The sequence below is a fragment of the Oculina patagonica genome, chromosome 8 (genome assembly GCF_052425735.1).
Source record: "Oculina patagonica isolate OP01 chromosome 8, crgOcupat, whole genome shotgun sequence".
Classification (NCBI taxonomy): Eukaryota; Metazoa; Cnidaria; class Anthozoa; order Scleractinia; family Oculinidae; genus Oculina; species Oculina patagonica.
Window position 1 is genome coordinate 10,529,297 of NC_135765.1, and position 27,213 is coordinate 10,556,509.

The following is a 27,213-nucleotide window of genomic DNA, read 5'->3' on the forward strand; positions in this document are numbered from 1 at the left end:
TTTTAAGGTAATGAAAATTACGATATGTCCTTTTTGTCTTTTACGTGCGAAAAGCAATCAGAAAGCACCTGTCAATGATAACATATGAAAAAAAAAAAACAGTTTGCATTATAAATACCGCATTGTTGTGGAAGACGAACCAAGTTTTACTTAAGTACTTAGCTTGGTTTGGATTTATCGAATTAATTAAAAAAACTTTTAACTCTAAGTTTGTAGAATAAATAAATAACAATGTCTTAGAAACACTAAGCCATACCAAGCATCGAGAAGAAGAGAAAGAGTTTAATAACAAATGACATTCTTTTCTTCTAGTTTAGTTTGTGACTGCTTTGTATTCTCCTTGGTTGGGTCTTTTTATTTTCATTTTGTCTTTATTTACTCGCTTACTTATTTGTTTCTATTCCCTATAATTCTTTGTACTTTAATTCAGTTGATATAAGCTACGTTTTTGCTATGAAACCACAGCTTTATCTAAAAAAAATTAATGAGACTAAGCTTCTTTTTTTAATTGCAACACAATGAATGAGAATATCTTTGTGTTGCAATTGAAAAAAAGGAACTTAGTCTCACTGATTTTTTTTTAGATAAAGCTGCGGTTACACGAGGTTATTTAATCTAGGGAAATACAGGGTTTGCCTACGGAAAGTAGTTTTACGTAGCTTGGGAAAGTCTTGCTACCGAGGTAAATTTATCTGGTTGAGTGTGCGAACAATCATGATTTCCCCAGGTAAAACTCTTGGTGTATTGTGGTCAAAGTTTCCCACAAACAAAGGCCCTGGCAAACGTGGATACACTGTTGCAGACATAATTGTTTCACTGTTTGTACGCACGCGCAACATTTGTTGCAGACACAAATTTTGTGTCCCAGAAGTCGACACAAAAAAGTTTGATTTTTTATTCAGAAATTAACATTTTGTGTCCGCAACAATTGAAATGTTTCCTGGTTTGCGCAGCATGAAAACAAAGGTGTTTTATACCCCTCATCTTCTAGCAATTGGATTGCATGACGGGAAACGAACAATTTTCTATAAACCGAATTTAAATCCTTTTTCCTCAGAAAACAATACAAAAACCTTAAAGCCCGACACACTTTGGTAGCCTATCAATTAAGTGCTGATTGAAATAGTGCAGTGCATATCTAACAAAGATATCTGTAACATCGGTATTATGTGTTTCGTTGACTTAGTACGAATATATACAAACATGTACGTTCTTCTTTCACTGCTGTTACTTCCGCGAGCAGGTAAGAATCATTCTATGAATCCTATCTTTTAGACTATCTTATGCCTTAGTTCAGCGTGTCACTATTTGTGTTTTACAAAACTCCATTTTATAAGAACGTCCATAAAGAAACAAATCTATTCTGTGGGGGGTAGCCTGTGTGACCAACTTTTTTGATTGGTCGTGCGATTGTCTTCCATGCTCCACGTGTCTCGGATACGCTCGAGCAAATCGTCCCTAGTCGTCCTTCAAAAGACGACTGGGGACGAGTCAGGGGTACTATAAAAAAAAAATAAGATAAGATACCCACAGCGTTTTCACCTTCCCAGTTCTCTCAAGTCGTCGTTGTTGTTGTTGCTGTTGTTGTTTTGCCTGAACTGAAGAGAGAGAATGGAGAGGGCAACCTGCAATCGCTTCAAGTTTTTTTGGAAACTTTCATATGTTTTTCAACGAGGCGACGGTACTCGGCGGAATATTTTCATGCATGGCCATAGATTAAGACACAACTTTCGAGTGCGATCTCAAAATCCGGCGATTGCGGGGAGGTAGTAGAGTTTTGATCAAATTTCATAACAACGTGGACTTTTTTGTGAACTAGGACTTTCCATAACCCTCTTAAATAGCTTGGTATGTATCTAAAATTATAAACAAATAATAATATGCAAGAATAATGTAGCGTGACCTGACCTGTAACTTCCGCTACATATGTATATCCTATCTATAACTGACTCGTCCCCAGTCGTCTCTATAATAGATAAAGCTACAGTAGTCACGTGCATTTTTGAGTGTCACAAGCAGAGCGCTCGGTGTTGGATAGCTCGTGTTTGATCAGACATCTTACAAAGACCTTGTTATGTTGTCTGTAACACTGATATCAACAAGATGAGTTTTATATACTCACTACGAATTTGTTCATACTGCTGTGTTTTTCTGGAATTGCTGTTACTTCCGCACGCAGGTATGTATCATTCTAGTACAAATATAATCTGTCAGGCTGTCTTCGGCCTCAATTCAAACCATAGTTAGTACGAGAGGCCTTCCAAGTTGCATTTTCTGTGATTAGAGAAACCATTTTAGTATTCTTGTGTTTTTCTCATATACTTCAACTAATGCGGTTTTCAGTCCAAGCGAAAGTGCGTCCTTCTGCTCGGGTGTTCGACTCTCGCTAGCTCGCTTTCGATGACTTGACCGGAAGTTTTCGGAAGCGACACCGTTTCAAATGCACCTCGTATCATGAACTGTAAGAATATCTAAAATGATGTAATGTACTTCGCAGAGCTCTTTTTAAGGTTTGAGTATGTGACATCTACAATATTAAGCATTTAGAACTCAAATTGTGACTGTGTTTTGAGCCCTCCATTAGATTGTGTCTTGAGTGATTGGTATCTATTCGTGTGTGATTTTGGATCACTTTTATGCGCCGATATCAATGCATATCAATTCTTTGCGACTGCTTTGAGGTTACACTTGCCTTAAATTGACATAAAATGCTCTTAAAGGCAACCTTTCTAGTGCTTTTATCGGCAAAATCTACCTTAGAAAACTGTTTTATGAAAGGTCGACGACTAAATTGTGCCGCTTCAGTGAACGATTTTCCCTAATTAACATTTTAGCATTACATTTTAGTTAATTGACAAAATGCATCCGATCTGCGTCTGACGCGTTTTCGGGATATTTTTTGAATATTAAAAACAAATTTTACCAGGAAATGAGCAGGAATCTCTTTTACGTACATCAGTTTACTGAACATTAATGAAGCACCTTTAATGAAAGAATCTTCGAGAGCAATCTGAAAGTATTCCAAGCGTATCAGTAGACGCTTGAGTAGCTTTAAATTAATTTTATTAATTAATTAATTAATTGTCTTTACAAAACACCGTTTAACATGTTTCTGCGACAATCAATGAGTTAATATAATGCTAACGAGCAAGGCTTTGTAGTTTCAACAGATGCCGGATATTAATTACTACTGGGGTCTTGTTAGCGTTTGATAGTTCCTGTTCGGTTCTAACCGGCGAACATCTAACAGAGAGTATGATTCTTGCGTGACGTATTTTTAAGTTGTATTCATACACGCCGAATTGAAGAAATTTTGGCCCTGTGAAAAGCATAAACCATGAACGATAAGACCGAATGGGACTCTGGGTAAACAGCATTGGTAAGCTAAGTTCTATTTTATAGCGGAGCTCCCACGCGCCGAAGGCGCGCGAGCGGAGCATCCATAGGCAGGCAAATGGTATCCTATCGAGAAATTTTGGGAGTCGCCTACATACGTACGTACGTACGCCCGTACGCACGGATAAGGCCTGGGGACGAGGTTGCCCGCCCGTGGCTAAAGAAAAAAGTAAGGAAATTACAAACAGCAAATAAACCTCGCAAGGCAAGACAAAATGTACACAGGGGTAAAAGTACACAGCGATACTACACAGCAAAATATCTGAGAGGTTTATTATCCAACTGCTCTATTTTGTTAGTCTTTTTTCGTGTGTGAGGGTATCGAAGCCTTTACGCCAAAAAAAAAAAAAACAATATGGCTCGATGGCTCTCGTTCGATCGCTACTCGGTTAAATTCAGTTTATTGGTCTCTGGTCGAATTTCTCGTAACCCTAAAATGAGCAATTGACGTTCTCTTTTATCGACTGGATGATGTGGACGTTTCAGTTTGATCTAAACGAAGTAATGTTATGAAAACGCGGGAAAATGTGTTGCGCGGTGTTCACTGTGTAGGCTGAATAAAACCGGGAGTATAAAAAGGAGCGACAGAGAACTTTTTTACCGTAATATTTCTCGCAAGATGTCTTCAAAAATCACCTATATTCCGTGATAACGAAAGAGGTGTACGATGAGACCCGGAATAATTGCGAATGATATTCCTTGTGCACGTCCAGTTTGCTAGTTTCTGTTGTTTGCGGATGAATCTTCGGCCATCAACATCAAGAATACAACAACTTTAGCAATGATTGTGTAAAAACGAAGCTAAACACTGCATGGATCAAGTCCGCTGAAGAAAGATACAGGAACCTGATGCTAGGTAATAACCTGTACTGAATTGCTGAGCCTGATTTTATGACAGAAAATTTCATGATGTTTATAAACTTAAGCTTACTTTCTAAGTGCAGTTTCGATAGATTCTGTGTCTGAAAACTTTAGATCTTTCCTTGACTTAAGCAATAATTATAATTTGCCCCTTTAAGTCGCTTTAACTGTGACTTGAAGTACATTTGTAAAGCTTACGCTTACATGTGAGTTCATTTTGTTTTGTTCCCCTGAGTTGGTTTCATTTGCTATGGATTTACCGATTAACTATTGCCCTAAGTTGATTTCTTTGGCCGTCAATAAAGTCGAATTCTAATCCCTTGCCGTGAGTGTTTATTTATTATTGCTGTGAGTTTATTCCAACTTTCAGCCTCACATTTTCTCGGCGGAAGAAATTCGTACAGTATAAGTGACGTTTTTCGAAGTGCTAAACGACGACAAAGCATAAAGCTCGAACAAAATAAATTTATTTAAACTCAACTTGCTCTGAAAAACATGTTTACCCCATCTAGTTCGAGCGCGAGGTGAAAAATATAAACTGACTCATATTTTTTAAAGTAGTTCAAACATTTTTTTTTTCTTTAGTGTAGTCCACTTTTACACTGAATAACTACACTGAATAGAGATGATTTAGTGTACGTTTAAATTTGTTTAAATTGTACACACGGTAAGAAAAAAAAAATAAGTTTTAAATTTGCGTACGTGACTGGGCAACCCTTTTCAGTATGCCGATGTTAAGACAAATACAGGAAAGAAAAGTAAGACGGGAATATGCCTGCTATTTTCTATTCTTAGAAAGCAGACAATAAACTCTTAATTAATTTTTAGGCTATGAGTTGTATTAAAGCCGGCAAAACGATAAGAGGATCGTAAAATCAATTTCTATTCTTTAGAAAGGAGAGAATAAACTCTTAATTAATTTTTTGGCCATTAGTTGTTCTCCCTCGAGATTATGATGGATTTATATTTGTCTTGCACCTATGGGTCAGCGTATACATTAAAGCTTTGGCCGCATATTTATCAAAATGAAAACATTGTAACTCCAGCAAAAATTAAATAAATTAAAGGGAAGCACCGCTTTTAGGCTTGCCTAAATCTATATATTAATCAAGATATTTTCTTTCTTTGAGAGCTTTAAGATGATGATTTATGCAACCTGTCTTATTATACAGTATGGAGCCAGTTCTCGGCCGGGTCCAGTTCTCGGCCACTTTGCGTTCAACGCGTTTTTTCGCGCCCCAGTTGAATTAAAAGAAAAAGTTATTTCCATCAAACGATAAAATGATTCTTGTGCACTAAGTATCTTGAGTTTGATTCTTTAACTCGCAAAAGAAAGCTCACACGTCTAGTTTACGCGGAGCTAGGTAAATTTGTTTTCCAGAAAACTTGTTTGCTTACGGCTCCTTAAAATTCATGGATGTAGTTAAATTCGCCCTTACCAAACTAGCTAATTTTTGGCATGTGAAACGAAGAACAATTCAGCTTTCTGCTTAAGTTAACTTTTTGTTGAACCGTTGAATTTTGTTGGTCTTAACTTGCTTCGAAATTTTTTCGTTCGACTTTTGCGAATTTGTCAGTTCTCGGCCACCCTGGTCGCTATGACAGCGTAGCGCTTTGGTTTTTAATATAATATCATCTGCTGCAGCCAAAATGAACGAAAGCAAATGTTAAAAATAAAGTTCAATTAAATCTCTAAGTTTTGAGCTGACTCTTGTCTTGTCTATTATTTCTACAACACCTAACTCTTTCAAGACGTTTTCACTGCAAAATAAACCATCTAAATGCATTGGTCACACAACGCAATTCTGAGGCTTTGCCAGAACGTGCACATAGGCAAGCAACTAGGCGCGTTAAAACCTTTTTTTCTAAAGTAGTACAAGGCCTCATAAAATAGTTTGGGATCGACATAGCGAAAATAAGTTCACAGAGTGGTTTTATGACTGTGAAAATTAATTGAGCCTTTATACAGAAAATTACGCATATGCTTTTTGGTGGCCGAGAACTGGGCTCACAAATGGTGCTTTTATTTTTCATATTGCTTGGGCAAATTAATTATTGACCGTTCGATAGCTTTACACCAAAAAGCTGAATGATGAAGCTAGCTCTGGGAGAAATGTCAAGTTTCTTTGGTTATTCTGAGGAAAGAAATACAAGTTTACGTCTGAAGTGGCCGAGAACTGGGCCCCATACGCAAGTTTTCTTTTTTTTTTTCTTTTTTTCCTAGATCAATAACAGAGTGGAACTTACTGCCCGCTTACTTAGTGAATTGCAAGTCATTATCGAATTTTAAAGTAAATTTAGGGAAGCATGTAAACAAGTAAATTGTAGCTAAGTATTTTTATATCTTATTTATGCATGTAAGTTTTGTTTTTTATTTTGTATGTTTTTTATAGTTGATGTGATGTCATAAATGATGTTATCAACTTAATAAATGTAGATGTACATACTGTAATGTTCATTCTGTCACAAACGACAAATATTTTTTCACGATTTCCCATTGCATCGTTTGTGTTGCATCGTTTCTGGTTTATGCTTTTCATGGGTCAACGTTTCTCCAATCAGGTGTATCTCGCCGAAGTCAATCGAACGTTTTGTAATCAAAGTCATGTAACTAAACAAGAGCTATTTTCCCTGAAGGGGGATATACATCACCAAGGCAAAACCAAATTCAGTTAAGACAATGTTTTCTAGAAATATTCAAAAATCATCTGGATAAAAGCTGATTCACAGATATTTTTTGGTTGTGAGGTTTTTTCTGAGTTCGTTTCCTTATACTAAGGTAGGAGTTTATTTTCTCTCGTGACTCCCTGTTTGATTGCTCGCGAATACATGAAGGGTGGTGTCGGCTGGTTTTGCTGATACAACAAGCATTGCAGCTTGCTCAGGTAAACTTGTATTTGTACAACGCTAAACATGTTGCGAACCTTAAAAGACGAAAATGAGAAAATGTAGCAATAACGTTTATGATCTAGCCCCGCAATTATTTCGGATCTTAATAACAATGATGATGATAATAATAAAGTTTTTTGGGCGCATTTAAAAAACTCAATGCGCTTACAAAACTATATTAAAATAAATTAGTTAAAACCTATACAGTAAAAAATAAATGAAAAAAATAATTAAAACTAAGGTAACATGAAAGCTAGGTACAATTTGTTTATTAAATAAATAAAAATAAAAATTCCCCGAACAAGAATGATTAAAGGGCAGATTTAAAAGACGAAAGGGATGTTGTATTTTTAACAGAAACCGGAAGGCTGTTCCATAATATAGGTGCGGAGAAAGAAAAGGGACCCTCACCGTATATCACAAGGTTCACAGTAGGGACAGTAAAAAGAAGTTTAGAGGATGAGCTTAGGCTTCGTTGTGGGTGGTATTGTTGTAAGAGGTGCGACAAGTAGGCTGGGCAAAGTCTGTGAACAATTTTGAAAGTATGAAATGAATATATGAAATTCATATATTTGTACTGCGGATATACATTTTAAGCAAATGAAAGATCATCGCAGTAATGTACTCAACTTAAGCAGTTGGGAAAAGCAAGCCTGAAAAAAATTCAGGCTTGAACGGGAATCGAACCCATGACCTCTGCGATACTAGTGCAGCGCTCTAACCAACTGAGCTATCAAGCCAACTGGGAGCTGGTCACTTGTGAGTTCGTAATAAACCCGTGGATGGAGAAGATATGAAATGAATATATGAAATTCATATATTTGTACTGCGGATATACATTTTAAGCAAATGAAAGTGATAGGCAGAAGTTTGAGTATAATCCGTAACTCAGCAGGTAGCCAGTGTAGTTCTCGAAGGGCAGGTTTGATGTGTTGGTACTGTTTAGTTCTAGTGATAAGACGTGCGGCAGTGTTTTGAATTCTTTGAAGTTAATCCAGTTCCTGTTTTGGGAGACCATCGAAGGATACTATTACAGTAGTCCAGACGCCATATAACTAGTGCATTAAGTAACAGTTTGAGATTTTCCTTGGTAAGGTAGTTGATGCATCAATAATGTATCAAATAAATGCCCAATGATTGGTGAATAAGTTTTGGTAATTTTATTGTCTTCACTGGTTACCATAGCAAGATTATAACCTGTTAAAAACACCCTTAATTTTGGCTTTAAGTGCTCAGTCATAACTCAAAAACAAGCTCCGTAACCCCCATTTTTTATTATCGAACATGGATCAGCATGTTCAGATACAACTTTCTGCAAAGTTTAAAAACAATTCTACCAAGCAGTTTCTGAGCCACCTTAAATTTTTGAAAATTTATAGCTATTGGACAATCTAGACCATATTACTGGCGCCACAAAATCTACTTTCTGGGGAAGGGGTTCTTCAAAACATAGTGCAAAGTGTTGAGTGGGAAATAACTTTCATGCAGAGTAACCCTGAAGGGAAAAAATACCGAATTTTAAAAAATTAGCAAGGCGTGTCTGATGAAAACGTTGCGGTATTAGAAATAATTTTTTTGTTCTTGTTTATAAAACTGTTACAGCTGATAGTTTAGGTCACTTAACTGTTTTGCAGTCATTCCAAGAGCTTTGTTTACTTGGGTTGGTACTTTTATACAATCATATTAAAACACATCAAACCCCTCTATCAAGTGCTTTGCTATTCAAACTTGAGAAATTAATGTTAAAGAGCAACAAAAGTTCTCACTTGTTGTAGAAATAAGTGCCATAAATACATATAAAGTTCTAAACGTTTCGTGCTCGGCCCTTCATCAGTGGAAAAATTCTAGATTTCGATTTTCTTTGTAAAAGAAAAAGACAACCGGTGAGGTCTTTAAAACTTTTTTCCCTTTATTAATTTTTTGGAAGTAAAAGAGAATTTTTTAGATCTACAAGTTTAGATCCATAAAAGCTCTTATAGTACACCGATAGTACGCTTATGGCTACTTGTGGGATAATTAACAATTAGATACCAACTGTTTGCAGAACTCGGTAAAATGTTTTGATGTTTATTAGAATGCTGTTTTATTTCAGATGGAGGAAGTGTTACATGGTATGAACCTCCTCCGATTGTGACAACATCAAATAACTTAGTGGAGCTCATCGCAGACAATATACCGCTTCGTGAAGGATCCACTTATCAACTGAGCTGGAACTTCAGTCTGACAGCAGATTTAAATCTGATTTTAGTAACTTTAAGTTTAAACGATGTAAACATTGCTACCATCGTGCCATCATCAGGACAAGCGGGTCTAGCAGCAGGTTTCGAGGGAAGGTTTAACGTAACCTGGATTCCCAACAGAGCCATATTGATCATTCTCAATGTGACTGGTGATGATAATGGAGACTTTGGCTGTGAGTTGACGTCTTTTCAAGGAGCAACTCCAAAAAATTGGGTACGCAAGATTCCAGTGCAAGTTATAGGTATGGTACTCGATAACGTTGTGTTTTAACAAACTGAGGCTAATGTAATTGACTGTGTCAAATATTAAACGTTGATAAACAACTCAGGAAAACTGTAAAAGACTCGTATATTAGTGGAGCCCGGAGGACTCGATCAAATTCTCGGGAGCTCTGGAGCCCTATTTATTGTAGCCCCGGAGCCCTGGAGTCCCGCTTTTTTGAGGCCGGAGCCCTGGAGCCTTAAACCCCTTTGAGATCCTTAGAAATCGAATATTTAGAAAGACATATTTCTCCTGCTCGCTTTCTTCACGTCTTTCATTCAGATTACAAAGTGAAAAGCGCACCAACAATTTTGTCACCTTTTCATACAATCGCCTCGCTTAGGTCAAACTGAAATGTCCAAAAGGTTTTAGCGTAAATAGAGCAGTTTTCAATTGAGCCGAGTGTCGTGAAACCAAAAGCAAAGTAATCACTCTAACCATTCACAAAGAACACAGACAATCCAGTACTCCAATCAAAACTCGAAGCAAATACATGAAGCTGGCACAAAGCCCGGGAAAACGTGCGCGAGCGTGTCATGATTGGTTTTGGTTTTACTTCTGATTGCCTTAAAAAGTGGCGCGAGGGTTTTAAACCAATCACAAAGCGTAGTAATGCAAAACTAAAACAAACGCGAATAACTTTCGACACTCAAGTAAAAACCTCTCTATCAGCTCACGCAGGCGCAGTGCTAGTGGCGAACGGATGGATGTACGTACAGCGACGCATACTGACAAATTATTGGATGAATCTTCCTAGAACCCGACTCCGCAAAAATTACGTGCGACCATCGATTATTACTTTTGACGAGGCGCTCGTGACTACTTTGTGACACACCAAACAGCTTGTAAAAAATTTTCAGACGAAATACTCACCGAACTCCTGAAACTCCCGAAACCTGTTTCTACGGCGACCATACCCTACATCGAAGGCAGTAATACCATAACGTGGATCCTACGACACTAGAGTAAAGGTTCCACGCGACCTTAAGTGCAATTGTCAGAGAAAGTGTTCCAGACCTTGGAAGTCGGGGTCAACCGATTTTCCTGAAACTTACTGCAGAAGTTGGACATCATGAGATAATAAAATTATTCCAAAAGCCATTTGGGTTTGGTTTTTTGACTTTTACTTTCAAAGTTCCAGGGGTGGTCCCATATTGAGCCTTCAACTCATGAAACATCCTGTTTTTGAGGGAGTAAGTTTGCACTTGTATTAAATCAAACACACAAAACCTTTTGACTAAATACTCGTAGGCTATGATTCTACTATAAATGCTCTTTCATTTCATATATGCCGATTTGGCATAGAGGGTTCTGAGAGTGTGAGGCATGGCACGAAATTTGGCCAACTTTTGATGAGAAAACAACTACCCAAACTTGCCAAAATTTAGATGTTCATATTTTTTATCTGCCTAACTAGCAAAAAAGGACACTTATATCAGGAGTTATCCCAATGCATGTAGAACAAAATTCAGTTGAGAAAAATGTGGGCCGTGGAGTTTTTTAGTTCTTTAATGACCCATTTTGAAGCACACCCTGACCTAATTTGCATATTGTCAAAACCAAAAGTTTAACATCCTACCTTTTTTTATATATTTTTAAACACTTTTATTTGCCTTGGTGAGGCTTAAAGTTGTTAGGAAAGCTCTTATTAGCAGTAATAAGGCGAGTAAACATAAATTTTGACTGTTAAAATTGCCAAAAAATTAGAAAATCAATACTGATGAAATCAGTTTGATCCCCTCAAAACCTTGTTCCTCAAAATATAATGTGCATACAATACAGGGAGTCCGTATAACGTCTTCTTTCACCTCTTTCAAACATATACATGCTTAACTTACCAAAACTTAACTTACCAAAGCGTATTAAACGCTCTTCAAGTAAAGTAAGTTTCCATATTTTTGAAAATCGTGTGAGTAGAAACATCCTACGGCGTCATCGTACTTCCTGGTGATCGTTACATTCTGCATTTGTTGACAGAATTCCTTTATAGTCCCTTGCAATCAAATAACATTTCTGAAGCCTCTCAGTTCTTTGCCATTTTTGCTGTTTTGGCTGCACACTGTCCATTCGCCATTTTGGATGTAGTCGCAAGAGAACTGGGTCAAGAGTCGCCTGACTGACTGACGTGTGAACTCAACGTGCGTTATACATTATAAAGTTTTCCTGTTCAGAGGTTGTTGTTTTTTTTTTCAGCAAAAGACCTTTGCCCGACTTAAAGACAGAATCGTGACACTCTTTCACTTTGGTCACATTTCATTAGAACTGGGTGGAACTTGGCTGTTGAGCATATGACCACAGGCAGACCGCAGCATATGACCACAGGCAGACCACCCTATGTGTTCGTAGTTAATTATTGTTGTTGACATGAGACGGACAAAAGAAATTTTGGAATCTTTAAGGGTTACTGAAATAAAGCTCTGGACTTACACGTCGTGTAATGATCATTATAGTGTGCCTTACCAAGATAAATAAATTAAAGATCGGCCAGAAGAACTAGTAAAACTAGCTAAACGTTGGATTTTAGGTACAGTTTTAACTTTGGAAATTCGCGAAAAGCAGTACTGGTTTGAGTTTTTATTATATTGAAATGACACTCATGCTCATATTATGATGAAAAATAAGTAACAGCATGTAAACAGTATATGGTGTAGAATAAGAGCCATCAATCGACATCAAAATGTTGTCAGGACTCTTCAATGATGCACAAGACCGAAAACCAGTCCTGGTTGCAGTTGGCAGGAATAGCCAGCCACATACGTATATGCATGTGAATGGTGCGCTCACCATTGCCTTCAGCTTAGCAGTCACAGTGTCCTGACTGGTGAATTACAACAGAAAAACCACAGTTCAGGTTAGATTTCTGAAACTACTGCAACCTTTTCTTCCAGACGACTTCTTACCTCAAACGGAATTAAACTTCGACCATTGTAATGCTCCGTACCCAACGGCTACTGCGTAGTTTCTCTGCTAGAACTGTTGATGAGCACGTTACAGTTCTTAAAAACGGTCTATATTACTTAACGTTTTTCCCACAGATCCCGCTATTACGGACTCTCGCTATTACGGACACTAAACGACATCCCGAGCATGTTGCTATAGCGAGAGTTGACTCATGGTAATATTCTTTTAGCACAACACGAGAATAATAGATCTTCAGGCCGGTCACGGTTTTGACCGCCATCTGGAAGGATAGGCAACGCCGTCACTAATTACAGTGTCTTATGGGAATCCGATGGTAAACTTTATTTTCATAAACGTAACTGAATGCCAAACAACTTAATGAAACGTGAAACCTAGCTTCTAGGCAAAATATTTAATCAAACAAATTTGAATGATGTAGCTGGGATATAAAGCGTTCAGTTACGTTTTAATTTTCCATTAATTTCTGTGTATAAATCGCTCCGGCTTGTTGTGTGGATTGAGGTGGTTCGCGGGTAAAACTTATAGGCAAGCGCCATCGTATCTTGACAATGTGTGAGCCCTCGAGTCGTGCAAGCCATTGCCGTTTGCTAAAAAAACACATCGGTTATCCTAAGTGGCATTATGCGGTTATGGTTAGCCTTTATATTATGATTTGAGGACAGAAGGCACTACTATTGTTAGATCATCATTATATTACAATCAACATTCGAATCAAAATGAGACACCTTCAGGGGAGGGGGAAAGGTAAAAAAACATGAAAAATATATAAAAAAAATAAAATAAAAAGGGGGAGCGCGTGGAACGACTAATTTGTTCCTTCCTTCTTCCCAGTTCTCCCGAGCACTTTTGTTTTTCACTCTCAGGCTCGCGCTAACTTTTCACCTCTCCCCATTTCCCAGCCCTTACAAAAAATTAAAGAGGCCTCTGTGAAGGACAGAGTAAAAGTTGATGCATGTTTCAGGCAGACACTGCCGTTTACATACGCTCCTCTTGCTCAAGCTATCAGCCACGGGTTTTTTAGTCATTTTCCAATTCCTTCCAAATTGAAGTTAGTCTAAAAATAATAGTTTTCTCACATAAAAAATGGCAACAGAGTAATTCTGCAAGTTATCAAAACCTGAGAAAAAACAAAGATTTTTTAATGACTGATCATGACAAAAAACCTAAAAAATTTGACATTTTTTCAAGATTTATAATATTGACTGTGATGTAGTTCCTTTATACCCTATAGAAGCGTAATCTGCAGAAAAGAGAATATTTTAATTGCTCTCACTCGACACCAGAGATAAAACACTTGCTAATTTATGTTTCATTTCATTATAAGAATGATTTTAATACGCCATTTGGTTGATTTGGGGGCCTGGTGTTGCATTACGAATTGTTCCACCCAGGCTGGGTCTAATAAAATGCGACCAAAATGTAAAAGTCTCACGATTTTGTCATTGAGTTAAGCGTAAAAACAGGCTAATTTCAAAACAAAAATAATTTTCTCACATTTCTTAATGAAATCTATGGAAGTTTTGTTTCAAAAACGTTAGGTCCACGTTTTTAGTCAGGCGACTCTCGACCCAGTTCTCTTGCGACCACATCCAAAATGGCGGATGAACAGTGTGCAGCCAAAACAGCAAAAATGGCAAAGAACTGAGAGGCTTCAGAAATGTTATTTGATTGCAAGGGACTATAAAGGAATTCTGTCAACAAATGCAGAATGTAACGATCACCAGGAAGTACGATTACGTCGTAGGATGTTTCTACTCACACGATTTTCAAAAATATAGAAACTTACTTTACTTGAAGAGCGTTTAATACGCTTTGGTAAGTTAAGTTTTGGTAAGTTAAGCATGTATATGTTTGAAAGAGGTGAAAGAAGACGTTATACGGACTCCCTGTATTGTATGCACATTATATTTTGAGGAACAAGGTTTTGAGGGGGATCAAACTGATTTCATCAGTATTGATTTTCTAATTTTTTGGCAATTTTAACAGTCAAAATTTATGTTTACTCGCCTTATTACTGCTAATAAGAGCTTTCCTAACAACTTTAAGCCTCACCAAGGCAAATTAAAGTGTTTAAAAATATATAAAAAAAGGCAGGATGTTAAACTTTTGGTTTTGACAATATGCAAATTAGGTCAGGGTGTGCTTCAAAATGGGTCATTAAAGAACTAAAAAACTCCACGGCCCACATTTTTCTCAACTGAATTTTGTTCTCCTTGCATTGGGATAACTCATGATATGAGTGTCCTTTTTTGCTAGTTAGGCAGATAAAAAATATGAACATCTAAATTTTAGCCTGCGAACAGGCTCCCGAGTGGGGGTTACGCGAGCGTAGCGAGCGGCGAACGCGAGCGAAGCGAGCGAAAGAGCGGGGCTTGAGGGGGAGCCTGTAGACTTTGTTTGATTTCGCCCATCCGCCCACTTGTAATGTATCCTGTAACACATCTGTCAGTAATGTAATTAGACCTGTTAAAAATTATGTTTTTTACGTTTGACTGCATCGGCTTTCAAAACATTCGCGCACTTGGGTATTTTCAACGGGAACGGATTTGCCGTTTCTGCAAGAAATTACTAATCTCGCTCGGGGCAAACGAGTGCCAGTGGTTTCCGTATTCAGCACGCTGAAAAACAAAGAATTGCTTGTGGCTCCTGACCAAGAAAGTGTGATTTTAGCTGCGGAAATTGAAAAGCTGAGACACTGCTTGCAGCGTGGAGAAAATTATTCTCAATTGTCATGCCTTTTTGTGCTCAACTTCTTGTCCGACTTTCACATCCCTGTGCAATGATTACCAGCCATTGCAATGAACCTTTGGAACAGCGGGAGAATTCTTCTGAGTGTACGACTCCGTCAGGCTCTAAACGACCTTCGGTGCTACGATCGCCGACTGGTGAAAGACCTTCGGCAAAACTCCAACAAGATCGACCCTTGAGCAACAAAGAGAAAATCTTCAAGGAGATCTCTAAACTTCGCGCGGCAAATGTCGATGGAAGGGGAAAACGGTATCGAAGGAATCGGAAATCAAAATCGATCACGGCGGCCAAGAATATGCTAACCTGCGATCAGGCGTTTTTTCCCTTGCAAAGATGAGAGAGGGAAAAAGAACGCCTGATACATTTATTTAACCGGCCGTCAACCGCCTACCCTGGGTACCAGAGGATTTTTTCTCGGGCGCGGTGGATACTTCGGCGGCCGAAGGCCGTCGCCACGAGTGGCGAAGCCGCGAGAAAATTTCGCGCGGGTCACAATAAAGACATGACTGACACCGGAAACCGCGCAAGAAAAACCTCTGGCACCCAGGGTACCAACCGCCCCCAAATTTAAATAAACTAAGGTGTCGTAGAACTGTCATACCACTCTTTGTAGATGGCGGCAAATTCGGGACTCGGATTTCCACGAGGCGTGAAAAACGTCTGCAGAATAATTATACATGTACAGCCTGTTTTTAAAACTTCGCCGTGCTAAAATAAAAATGCTTTCAGTAGCAGGGAGAAATGACGCTCGCGAATATATATTTATCAGCGATAGACGCCGTCCCTTACAACTCACAAAAAAGGAATTTACAGATGAGCTGTTTCACGGCGCGGATAGCATCGTGTAGCTTTTAAGTAAACACTGTAAACATTCCAACACCTCTGGAATATTGTTTGGTGAATTTGTTTTCCCGAAACTCATTCGATGAACTGCCAAAACACCGTCACGAAAACAAATTACGCATTGTCGAACACTCTATCTGTTCTGCATTCAGAGAATTACACTTGAAATTTGTCAGGGCTTCAGCTAACGTAGAAGAAAAATCGTCCTCGAAATTAACACGCCTCGTCTAAGCCATTAGCACCAGCTTTTGACCGGAAGTCTCGTTGAAATACTACAGCCAATCAGTCCACACCGCTTCATTTAGTATTGTTTCTCGACCAATCAGAAAAAAAACCAGAATCCCGTTTTTTTACATACGATTCGACAAGTAAATGTATCATGCCCTCCTTCCCCGGAGTGGTAAGTAGGGAGGGAGGGCATGATCTCAGGTTAAGAATATGCAAACTTGTAGCGCAATACTTTGTGTTGACAGCATCTGTCAATATTCATCGCTCAGATGTCAAAAATTAGCGGTCTGACCAATCAGGTCATGATACCAGAATCTGGTATCATGGATCGGCGGTTTCAAAGGACTGTCCACAGGCTCCCGCGCCCCCGTACTCCCCCTCAGGCCCCGCTCTTCCGCTCGCTTCGCTCGCGTTCGCCGCTCGCTACGCTCGCGTACCCCCCAATTCGGGAGCCTGTTCGCAGGCTACTAAATTTTGGCAATTTTGGGTAGTTGTTTTACTAATCAAAAGTTGGTCAAATTTCGTGCCATGCCTCATACTGTCAGAATTCTCTATGCCAAATCGGCATATATGAAATGAAAGAGCATTTATAGTAGAATCACAGCCTACAAGTATTTAGTCAAAAGGTTTTGTGTGTTTGATTTTATACAAGTGCAAACTTACTCCCTCAAAAACAGGATTTTTCATGAGTTGAAAATTAAGGCTCAATATGGGACCACCCCTGGAACTTTGAAAGTAAAAGTCAAAAAACCAAACCCAAATGGCTTTTGGAATATCTCATCAAGGCCAACTTCTGCAGTAAGTTTCTGGATAATCGGTTGACCCCGACTTCCAAGGTCTGGAACACTTTCTCTGACAATGGCACTTAAGAGAGTTTTATCATGTGACGAGTCTAAATTATATCTACGTTGGCGGTTTCACCGACTTGGACACCGAGTCCTATAGGCGGGTCGTTCAAGTAGAATTTTGGTTGAACAGCAAACTGAGCCTAGGCAACAATTTGGTAGGGTTAGATGATGTGTCAGGAACTTGACATCACCATGGCAACGGCATTTTGACAGGCATGTTTTCCCAAATTTGTAATTTTTCGTGTTTCTGTTAATAAAAATCAACTTAAATGGGATTATTTTTACATTTTTTATTTATTTTGAGTACTTTGCAGTGATTTTGGGCGGTTTTCTGGCATTTTGGAAAAAAATTTGAAATCCAAGATGGCGGATCCAAGATGGCGGCTGTTTTGACATCATGATGTAATTGTCACGTGATGTGACGTCACCATCCCACGTGACGTTTACCGAAAGAAAGAGATTCGGACATACAATACATCCTATAAGTTTCATGGTGATTGCTTAAATATTCTGGAAGTTACATAGGCCCCCCCTCCCCGGTCTGACAAGGTCCAAAAAAGCCCGGTCTGAATAAGGAAGTCAGCAGGTGTTTGCACAGAAACTGGCTATTAATTACAAAATACCGCTTCAGCTGTGATTTCACAACACCTTATTTAAACTAAGATGACGTCAGCCTCCAATGCATAACAAACTCAAGCTCTAATGCAAGCTCACGCACATAATGTGGTATGTATAGTAGTAAGCTAGTAGCTTTGACTTCAACCAACTTCTTTTTGCAGAGCCACCACAAATACGCTTGTCATCAGTACAAGCAAGTTACAATGAGGGATCCTCAGTCAATATCAGCTGTACAGCATCCGGGACACCAGACCCAGGTGTAAAATGGATTAGAAATGGAGTGGTAAAAAGTTCAGGGAAGAAAATTGCGTTTTTGACGTTCAGTAGTATAAAGAGAGCAGATGATGGACAGTATACATGTAAAGCCAACAACTCAGCAGGGAATGATGAAAAACACGTGACACTTGTGGTTCATTGTAAGTACAATTTCTGTTATTGTGAATTATTCAACTGTATCCTCGCTAGTGCACAACGACACATAAAATGCGCAAAAAGTATTGTTTATGTTATTCAATCATGACCATTTAGTTCAGCTTACAGTTGAGCTTTGAGACACTCTTACAGTCTTACACTTTCTTACAATTTCCCAGTCAAAGTTAGTTGTTTACCTTTCATTTTGAGATCTTATGGTCTTTTAACGTACCCTCTATTTAAATCCAATTGTTCGATAGCACGGGAGCAAAATATTTTTGTAAACATGCACGAAGGATTTAAACGAGATGCCTGGTCGAGCTGAAATTGGTCATGAATATTTAATTAATTACCTGAATTTTAAGATTAACCATTGGTTTATATTACTAGACAAACCTGAAGGTACAAGACTAACTACTAGTGCAGCTGCAAATACCGTCGTACAAAGAGGCAGTGTAACACTTACCTGTCAGGTCATGGCAGCTAAGCCTCAAGTATCACAGTACAGGTTCTTTTTAAACGACACAACTCTTGTCAAAGACACTAATGACGGCCAATACACCATCAACAATGTACAGCGATGTCAGCACTATGGTGAGTACAAATGTGTACCACACAATGATGTTGCAGATGGACCAGAGGCCACTGTGACACTAAATGTAAAAGGTGAGTGAAATGCAGAGTAAAGGAAGCCTGTACCAGGTGTTCGGGTAGTGGGTAATGGCGATACCCTATTTTTCACTTTTCACTTGCTATTTTCTTTTCGCGCCGTTTCCCAATAACCAAACGCCTGAAACAGATTGGCTCAGTGTGATTGTGGTCTCCCTTGTTCTCCAATAAAACGTCTCTCCTTGGTGCCATATACACACAAATCTTATTTACTGTCAAGTCAGCAATATAACAGCAAATGCTTCCATGCAATATTGTATCACTAGTTTCTAGAGTTTGAAGTTATGTCTTAGCGTACATTTTAGTTAACGTGAAAACATCAATAAGTCAACGTTTTTTATGTGTGATTTCTACGTAGGTTAGATAAATTATTCCTTTGAAGAAGATACACCAACAGTGATAACTGGTTTTTTAAACCATTTTGCTTTCATAACTGAAAAAACATCCAAGTTTGCCGGAGGCGTAAAACCTAATTTATTTCACTGGACTTTCTCCTGTTCTGTTTAGTTCCTGTACAGTTTACCGTCTTGCCACAAAGCGTAACAGTAACTGAAACAGATCCTATTGTTGTGAGCTGTTCTGCGTCAGGTTTTCCAACACCTTCTATATCATGGCAAAAATACGTGCAAGGCACAGCTGTGTCAAAAGATCCAAACACTCAAAGCAGTGCCAGAAGTGATGGAGGAATGTATGTGTGCACTGTTGGCAATGGAGTGGGGCAAGATAAGACGGCGGAAGTTTATGTCACTGTGCAATGTAAGTCTATATCTCAGGGGCTCTCATGGGAAAGGGGTAGGGATGATCATCATCTTGCACGGGGTTGTAAATTACGCAGTTTAATATTTAGTAATTTAGTGTTCGGGACAGAACGCCAATGTTTTTACCAATCAAGTTATCTTGTAGGGTTGCATTGGAAAAAAATAAAAAGACATAACGTCGTCATACTTTGTTGATGGCTTGGATAAATCTCTTACGCAATCTTTAAATTTTTTTCATGGATGAAAGCAATCGATGACAATGCTTTTACCGTCATTAAAGTCACTTTAGCTCTTATATGCGTGTCTGTTTCGTTCCATTTAGACCATCATTACTCTCCTTTTTTTTTAGTTCTATAGCCTTCGTGTGTATCACACTTTAAATGGTTCTGCATCTCTGTAGAGGTAAAACGGTCAATTGCTTGTGGATCATCTCTGGAAAAAGTAGATATCTCTCTAACAATTCTAACGACCATTATTTGAAGGTTAATGTTGCTTGCTGCAGTGCTCAAATCAGTGAATAGAAATTAAACCCTTTTCATTTTTTAAATTGACCTTTTTCGTTGTTACGAATTTCTGTTATTTTGTCTGCAGCTGATGCAATAACACTAATCATTTTCTAGACCCGCCTACAATTAAGGAAGCCACCATGCAATTACACTAATCATTTTCTAGACCCGCCTACAATAAAGGAAGCCACCACATCAACTGCCAAGTCATGGATCGGTCAGACAGTGACATTGAAGTGTGTGTCAGATGGTGTTCCTACACCAACACTCACCTGGTACAAACCTGATGGAAGTCAAATAAATAGAGGCACAGCTACACAGAACACAGTGAATATGAAGATGAATGTGGATCAAGATTTTGGTGGTTACAAGTGTGATGCTGACAATGGACTCGCTCCTGCTGATTTCAAGATAGTGAAAGTAGAACAGATAGGTAAGTGTTCTTTCTGTTTTTCTAGATCTGGTTTCTACTTGGTGCAGAGAGAAATTAAACCGTCATTGGTTAGAATTATAAAAATACACATTTTGTACTGTTAAAAATAGCTTTTAGTTAATGCCAAACATCTACAATGAGCAACAACTTATTAACTTTATTCTTACATTAGTAGTGAAAGCCATCATTATACTTCTCAAAAAAAGTAAAAAAATGTTGGGACTTTATTCGTGCAGAGGTACTTTATGCACGTGACTTATCGATTTCTGGCTATTTCATCAGAATTTACCTAAACACAAAAGCCATTATTTATTTGTCCTATTAAACATAAAATCGGTACGAAATAGCTAATTAAGCATCCTTATACCGATAACGATTAAAATCTCACCAAATAAAGACACCTAAGGCGTTTCTTCTGAACATTTTCAAAGCTATGTCATATGGCAATGTCGTGGCATCGATGTAAATACATCAGCGGAAGATTTTCTTCACAAGTTCTCCTGTGAGGAATAAATCAAGTAGCCCACGTCGTCACTTCGCGCCACTCGATTTCCAGACAAATGTTTCGCAATGTTATTATCAATCAACACTGAGTTCCGTGCTAATTATCTTGGGTCCGACACTCTTAATCCAAATTTTAGGTGTAACGCAAACATGGCACTTAGATGCTTTTTCTGTGACGATTTTACGTTTCCTTCGATAAGTTTGTTGCCCTTCTCTGTTGAATGTCCGGTTCCATGCCATTTTGAATTCTGTTGCTTTGAGGCTCGTTGAACTGTTTGGCTCCATTGCATCCTGCACTATCTTTTGAGTGTCTGAGTTAGATCTTTCAATTACATTTCAAAAACACAATAAGAACAGGCGATGATAAAAGTAACCCGGAGAGAGGGGGGAGAAAGTAAGCACTTTTCTTTGCCGACATAACGGTGCCTGGAAACGGTGCAAGTCTATGTCAATCAAGCCGTTGCTATGAAAGACGTCACCCAAAGTTTTGCTTCTTCTCAGGAAGATTTAAATATCAATGACTGCATGCGTGTGAAATGTGCGTGAAAAGTGGCGGTTTTGCGTTTGATGTTTCACGCCGCTGAGATGTTTTTTTTTTTTGCATTTTCAGCCAGAGTTCTCATCTGATGTTTCACGTCACTGAGAATGTTTTGGCGGCGTGGAATAACAAGCGAAACATTTGTCACGGTTGACATTTAAGAACCAAAAAATGGTAAATCATTACAGAATTATCACTGTTTTTTGTTTTGATGTCCGGCAAAGTTCAAAGAAGCAAACAAATGCAAATAGCTATTGTGTTTTGTGCACGGTCAAGACCAAAACATGCAAACTAAACAATTAACTTTGTCATGCTATTCACTAAGTCCTTATTAACCTTTCGATAGCTACTGCGCACACTCGGTTGCCCGGCACTGCTATGTCGCATTTTTGAGTCGTGTAACAAAGGAAGTTTCTTCCCCCTCCCCCCGGAAGTAACCATAAGAAAAGCATATCCCCTTTAGTTTTACGCCATTTTATTTTACTTTATCTAGGAAAACCAGGATCACCGGTCATCATATCATCAGCATCAGACATTCAGGCCACTTCACTGACAGTAAAATGGACTGTATCAACTGATGATGGAGGGAGTCCTATCACAGCGTACCGAGTGGTCATACTAAAGGGTGGCACTGAGATAAAGAATGAGAATGTTACTGACCCTGGTACAACAAGTCTATCTGTTGAAGGTCTGGAGAGAGATACCAATTACACTGTGAAGGTGTTTGCCAGGAATGCTGTGTTTGAAGGACCTGCCGCAGAAAAGGCAGTGAAGACCAAGTATGAAGGTAAATAAAAAAGCGCCAGGTATTTTCCTTCATGTATCTGGCATGGTATTTGGTGTTGAATCATCTTCTGTCCTTCAACCGTGTAATGTAAGCCCCTTTTCTCAATAACCATTTTATAATTAACGAAACAGTGGAAAATAAAAAACAGTCACAGGAATGTATATAACATCTTACTTTAGAAATATGTGACCTTGATTTATTTCAAGACGAGTTATTTGATAACGGACACATAATAATGCTATGCACAGTACGTCATGTGTAAAACAGGGTCTGGAAGGGGGGGGGGGGGATGGCGGGGTGGGGGGCCGAATCTCGAATCACGGGTTAAATTTCCGAACATTCACGAATGCTGAAATACAGTGGTCATAAATTGGTTTAAAATGATCTGCAGATAGCAATCACAGCTCACTAGCACATTTCTGGCGATAAAAAGTATGGTAATATTAGATGACATAGAATACATTGCCTAAACATTCTTTTTTTCTGGTTAAACATTTAGAGCATTGTACATCAAATGTGCCTTCAAATATAACCTCTACGGTTTGTAGTATTTTAGGTTCATGTTTTAACTTTGAAAATGTCCTCTGGTCCATAATTCTTCCAAAATTCTTATAGAGTGGTTATCTTGGCAGATTCCGGTATAAGATAAAACGATACCAGTACTCTGACACCGATTTCATTACTCGCCATTGCAATTGTAAGTTCGCTGCGACGCGGACGCGATCGATGAATTTTGTAGGTCGCCACGTGCACATGTTTTTACAAGTTACAAATTAAAAGGAAAATTTATTTCATTTTCAAACGAACCACTAACCTATGACTGGCTTCTTTTTTTGAGAAATGATACATAACATGGCTATAGCTCAGTTACAGAGCAATGTATTGTATTCGTGTAGGGTTATCTGATTTTTACGAGACTGTATCGGTAGAAATCCCACTTCACGGATGGCAACTTCATTAGATCACGCGTCAGAGTGAATGTCAAGTTCACGAACCACGGCTGTATTTCATCTGCTTCCCCGATTCATGCGCTTTTCCGGTCAATTCACGGATCGCGCGAAACCCCTTTCAGACCCTGGTAAAACTGAAAAAAATGTAGTGTATTGACTAGATTCGTTTAGCGACATTAAATTTAAAGCAAATAGTCCTTTCATTCTTGTTTGGGAAACCAGTCCTAAACGTCACTGGAAATAAAAATAATCCTTCCTCAACATCTAATGCCACATATCATCGAGATTTGACATGGCGAAACACCATTAGACAAAATAATAAGTTTTTGGGGACTTTTCATCTAATATAGTAGGATCAAATCATAGTCATTTGGAGTTCACATGGAGAAATTTTGCAAAGCAAAAATGAAAACTTATAACTTGTTATTGATAACAGTACTGATCATGGTATTCTTGTCAACCAAGGAGTTCCAGCAGCAGCGACAATTGACGATCTGCCCAATGAAGTAACAGACGATACAATTACTTTGAAGTGGAGTGAACCACAAAATAATAGAAGGGTAATCACCCAGTACACTGTGTACCAGAGAATAGTGACTGATGGTAAACCAGGAGAATGGACCAAGCTTAACACAGTTACAGACATATCAGTAAGAGAATTGAAAGTTGAGTTGGAGAAAGGCAGGGTTTACGAGTTTGTGGTAACTGCAACAAACGAATTTGGTGAAAGTCGCAAAGAAGACGGAAAGATCATGAGAATCAAGACATTAGGTGTGTTCCATATTAAGTATACAGTTAAAAACGTCCCTGAAACAGTGCAGGTGTCATAAACATACAGGTGTCAAGAGAGTAATGGCTCACTCTCAAGTATTTGTAATCGCTTGATCCCCTGGCAATCTAGGCAAAATATCTCTGGCCGCTCGTTACGCTCATCTTCACACAAACTGCTAGTCATTCCGCCAACCTAATCATATATTTTAAAAGTTTAATTTAGACGTTCCTTTTTAAAAAGTGTTTTTCTTGAATGTTTAAATTTTAAATTTTTTATTATCTATTTTTAACTCCTTTTATGCTTTTCAGTTTTCATTTTTATCTTTATACAGCTATTTCAATAAACGTTGTCGGGTCAAAGCTTAAAGCTAAAAGGCAATACCGCATGGTGTTCTGGGTATTCACTACAAATTTGCATATAAGCTTCATTAAATGTACAAATTTGTAATTCGCACGTGAGGAATTCACGAGTTTGTTTTTCCTCTCAGGAGGCCTTTCTGCAGCTTTACTTTAAAAAAGCACCCTGTTTCACATGTCTGAAGAAAGAGAAAACGTGCAAATTCGCGTTTATCATGTCACTATATATTTTAATATTTAGCACGTGCAAATGATCTCTTCTTCTACCCATACTGCCTTTCAGTCTTGTCTTTAAGCTTTGATCCGGAACAACGTTTACTGAAATAGCTGTATATTCTTTTAAATATTTTTTATATTTTTAATGTAAGAGCATAGAGACAATAGTCTTATGCTACTTATTATTATTATTATTATTATTATTATTATTATTATTATTATTATTATTGTTGTTGTTGTTGTTATTATTATTATTTTGATTATGATTATGATTATGATTATCACTATCATTACCACTATTATTATCATAATCAATATAATTATCATTATTATTATTATTGGCTGACAAATACATGCAGGTTTTATATTTCTTACGTTTCTTTGCTGTTTATAGCGCCACCAACAATATATAAGAAAAGCAAAAGTGAAGTCGCTGTTGTCGAAGGAAACATACTTTTCTTGGTATGCGAAGTTGAGGGCTCTCCCACACCGCATGTTAGTTGGAGAAAAAATGGCAAGGTGCTTCAAAGTAGCATCAATAAAACCGACTTCATCATTGACGACGCTAGTAAAGAAGACGCGGGGAGTTATGAATGTAAAGTCTCCAACTCTGAAGGAACTGTAAGTCACACGGTGGAGGTTACAATCAAAGGTAAAAGTAACTAGATATCAGTAAATAAAATACTATCTAACGCGATCTATAGTGGAAATTAGCAAGCTTATTTGTAAGCGTATTCCCTTACTTGCCTCGTTTTACTTGTGTTTCTGTAAGAAAATGATTCTGGAGTGCTTTTTATTTTTCAAAAAAATGTAATTCCGAGTATTCAAATGAATAGTGGTATAATTTATTAAGTAAAATGTTTTTGAAGCGTTCTCTGGTTAAAAAATTGTTAAAAGATAAGCTTTCGGCTGCCAAACTACAGCCTTTAACGAATGATAAAAATGGCGCGAATGAATAAATATAAAGGGGTAAAAATGTGTGAAAAAATTACAGAATAAAAATGCGCAAAAAAGGTGACAAGAAAAATAGTGAGAATTTGATAATAAAAAAGAACTATTTTAAAAGAATAGAATATTGTGGGGGTAATGATCTAGCATTGTTGTCTGCTTCAGTTGTCATGGCAGTGTGCCATGACTCAAGAGTTTTTCGCACGCGATAGTCTCCTTTGTCGATGACTCGTGCATTTTTGAAATCAATTTGATGGTCGTTCATCCATGCATGGTTTGCAATGTTCGATCCTTTATTACAATGTTTAACGTTTCTGATGTGTTCTTTTCTTCGCGTCTGTAGACATCTGCCGGCTTCTCCAATGTAGCTCCAACTACAGTCATTGCAAGGAATCTTGTAGACCACATTTGTTTAAAGGTGGCTGGGAGGTCTGAATTTTGGTGAAGGGAACTCTTGGTGAAGGGTTCTGTGGGGTCTGGTGACGACACGAATTTCATTGTTTTGAAGCAATCTTTTAAGCGGTTCGGTGAGGCCATTGATATAGGGCAGACAAGCCAAGTCAAATGTTTCTGATGGCTCGACCCACTTAAAAAACAAACCAACAAGTTCCTCTGGAGAGGGAATTGTTTCTGTAGCGCGTTTTTTTCTTTAGGATGTTAGAGATGATTGATTGGGGGTAGCTATTCGCCTTTAAAGCATCAGAGATATGTTTGACTTCTTTCGATTTTGCGTCTGCGGTGCTTGGAAGGTTGCACGCGCGGTTTAGAAGGGTGGTAGCTGTGGTGATTTTGTGTTTCTTCTCATGATGTGAATGTCCAGAAAGGCGATTTGGCCATTGCTTTCCGTTTCGATTGTAAAGGAGATCTAAGGGTCGATGGAATTCAAAGTGTCGTGGAAGGATGAAATGGCGTCTTTCTTGATGATGACAAAGCTGTCGTCCACATATCTTTTCCAAATTTTGGGTGGTACCGTGGAATTAATCAGAGCTGAATCTTCAATTACCTCCATGCAGAGGTTAGTTACAACAGGGCTAACTGGGCTACCCATGGCACAGCCGTGGATCTGTTTGTAGGTACAATCGTTGTAGACGAAGTAGTTGTTTGAAAGAACAAATTCCAAAGGGAGATGATATCATCAGTAGTGAGATTTGTTCTGGAGGTTCAGCCTTCCACGACACTTTGAATTCCATCGACCCTAAGATCTCTTTTACAATCGAAACTGAAAGCAATGGCCCAATCGCCTTTCTGGACACCCTCGTCAACAGAAAAAATGGCAAAATTACCATCGAAGTATACAGAAAACCTACACACACAGACAGGTATTTAGACTTTAACTCACATCATGAATAGAAACACAAAATCAGCACAGCTTCCACTCTCCTAAACCGCGCGTGCAACCTTCCAACTGTTGGTTTGTTTTTTAAGTGGGTCGAGCCATCAGAAACATTTGACTTGGCTTGTCTGCCCTATATCAATGGCCTCACCGAACCGCTTAAAAGATTGCTTCAAA

At 38.3% G+C, this 27,213-nt stretch overlaps 2 protein-coding genes and 1 non-coding gene across 3 annotated transcripts in view; 2 read left to right on the forward strand and 1 right to left on the reverse strand.

The window, feature by feature from the left end:
* Positions 1 to 27,213, forward strand: part of LOC144662521 (uncharacterized) — a 183,105-nt gene that overhangs the window by 64,989 nt on the left and 90,903 nt on the right. Inside the window, exons 7-9 of the mRNA XM_078523343.1 lie at positions 18,017 to 18,271; positions 18,657 to 18,932; positions 19,443 to 19,691. Coding sequence (XP_078379469.1) covers positions 18,017 to 18,271; positions 18,657 to 18,932; positions 19,443 to 19,691 — 780 coding nt within the window. The remainder of the gene's footprint in view (positions 1 to 18,016; positions 18,272 to 18,656; positions 18,933 to 19,442; positions 19,692 to 27,213) is intronic.
* On the forward strand, positions 1,947 to 11,995 carry LOC144662641 (uncharacterized). Its single transcript, XM_078523506.1, has 3 exons — positions 1,947 to 2,179; positions 9,239 to 9,628; positions 11,842 to 11,995. Exons 1-3 carry the CDS (start codon positions 2,104 to 2,106, stop codon positions 11,862 to 11,864), a joined length of 489 nt encoding a protein of 162 aa, XP_078379632.1. The 5' UTR covers positions 1,947 to 2,103; the 3' UTR covers positions 11,865 to 11,995.
* Trnat-agu (transfer RNA threonine (anticodon AGU)) lies at positions 7,813 to 7,886 on the reverse strand. Its single transcript has one exon. It is a non-coding gene; the product is annotated as a tRNA-Thr (tRNA).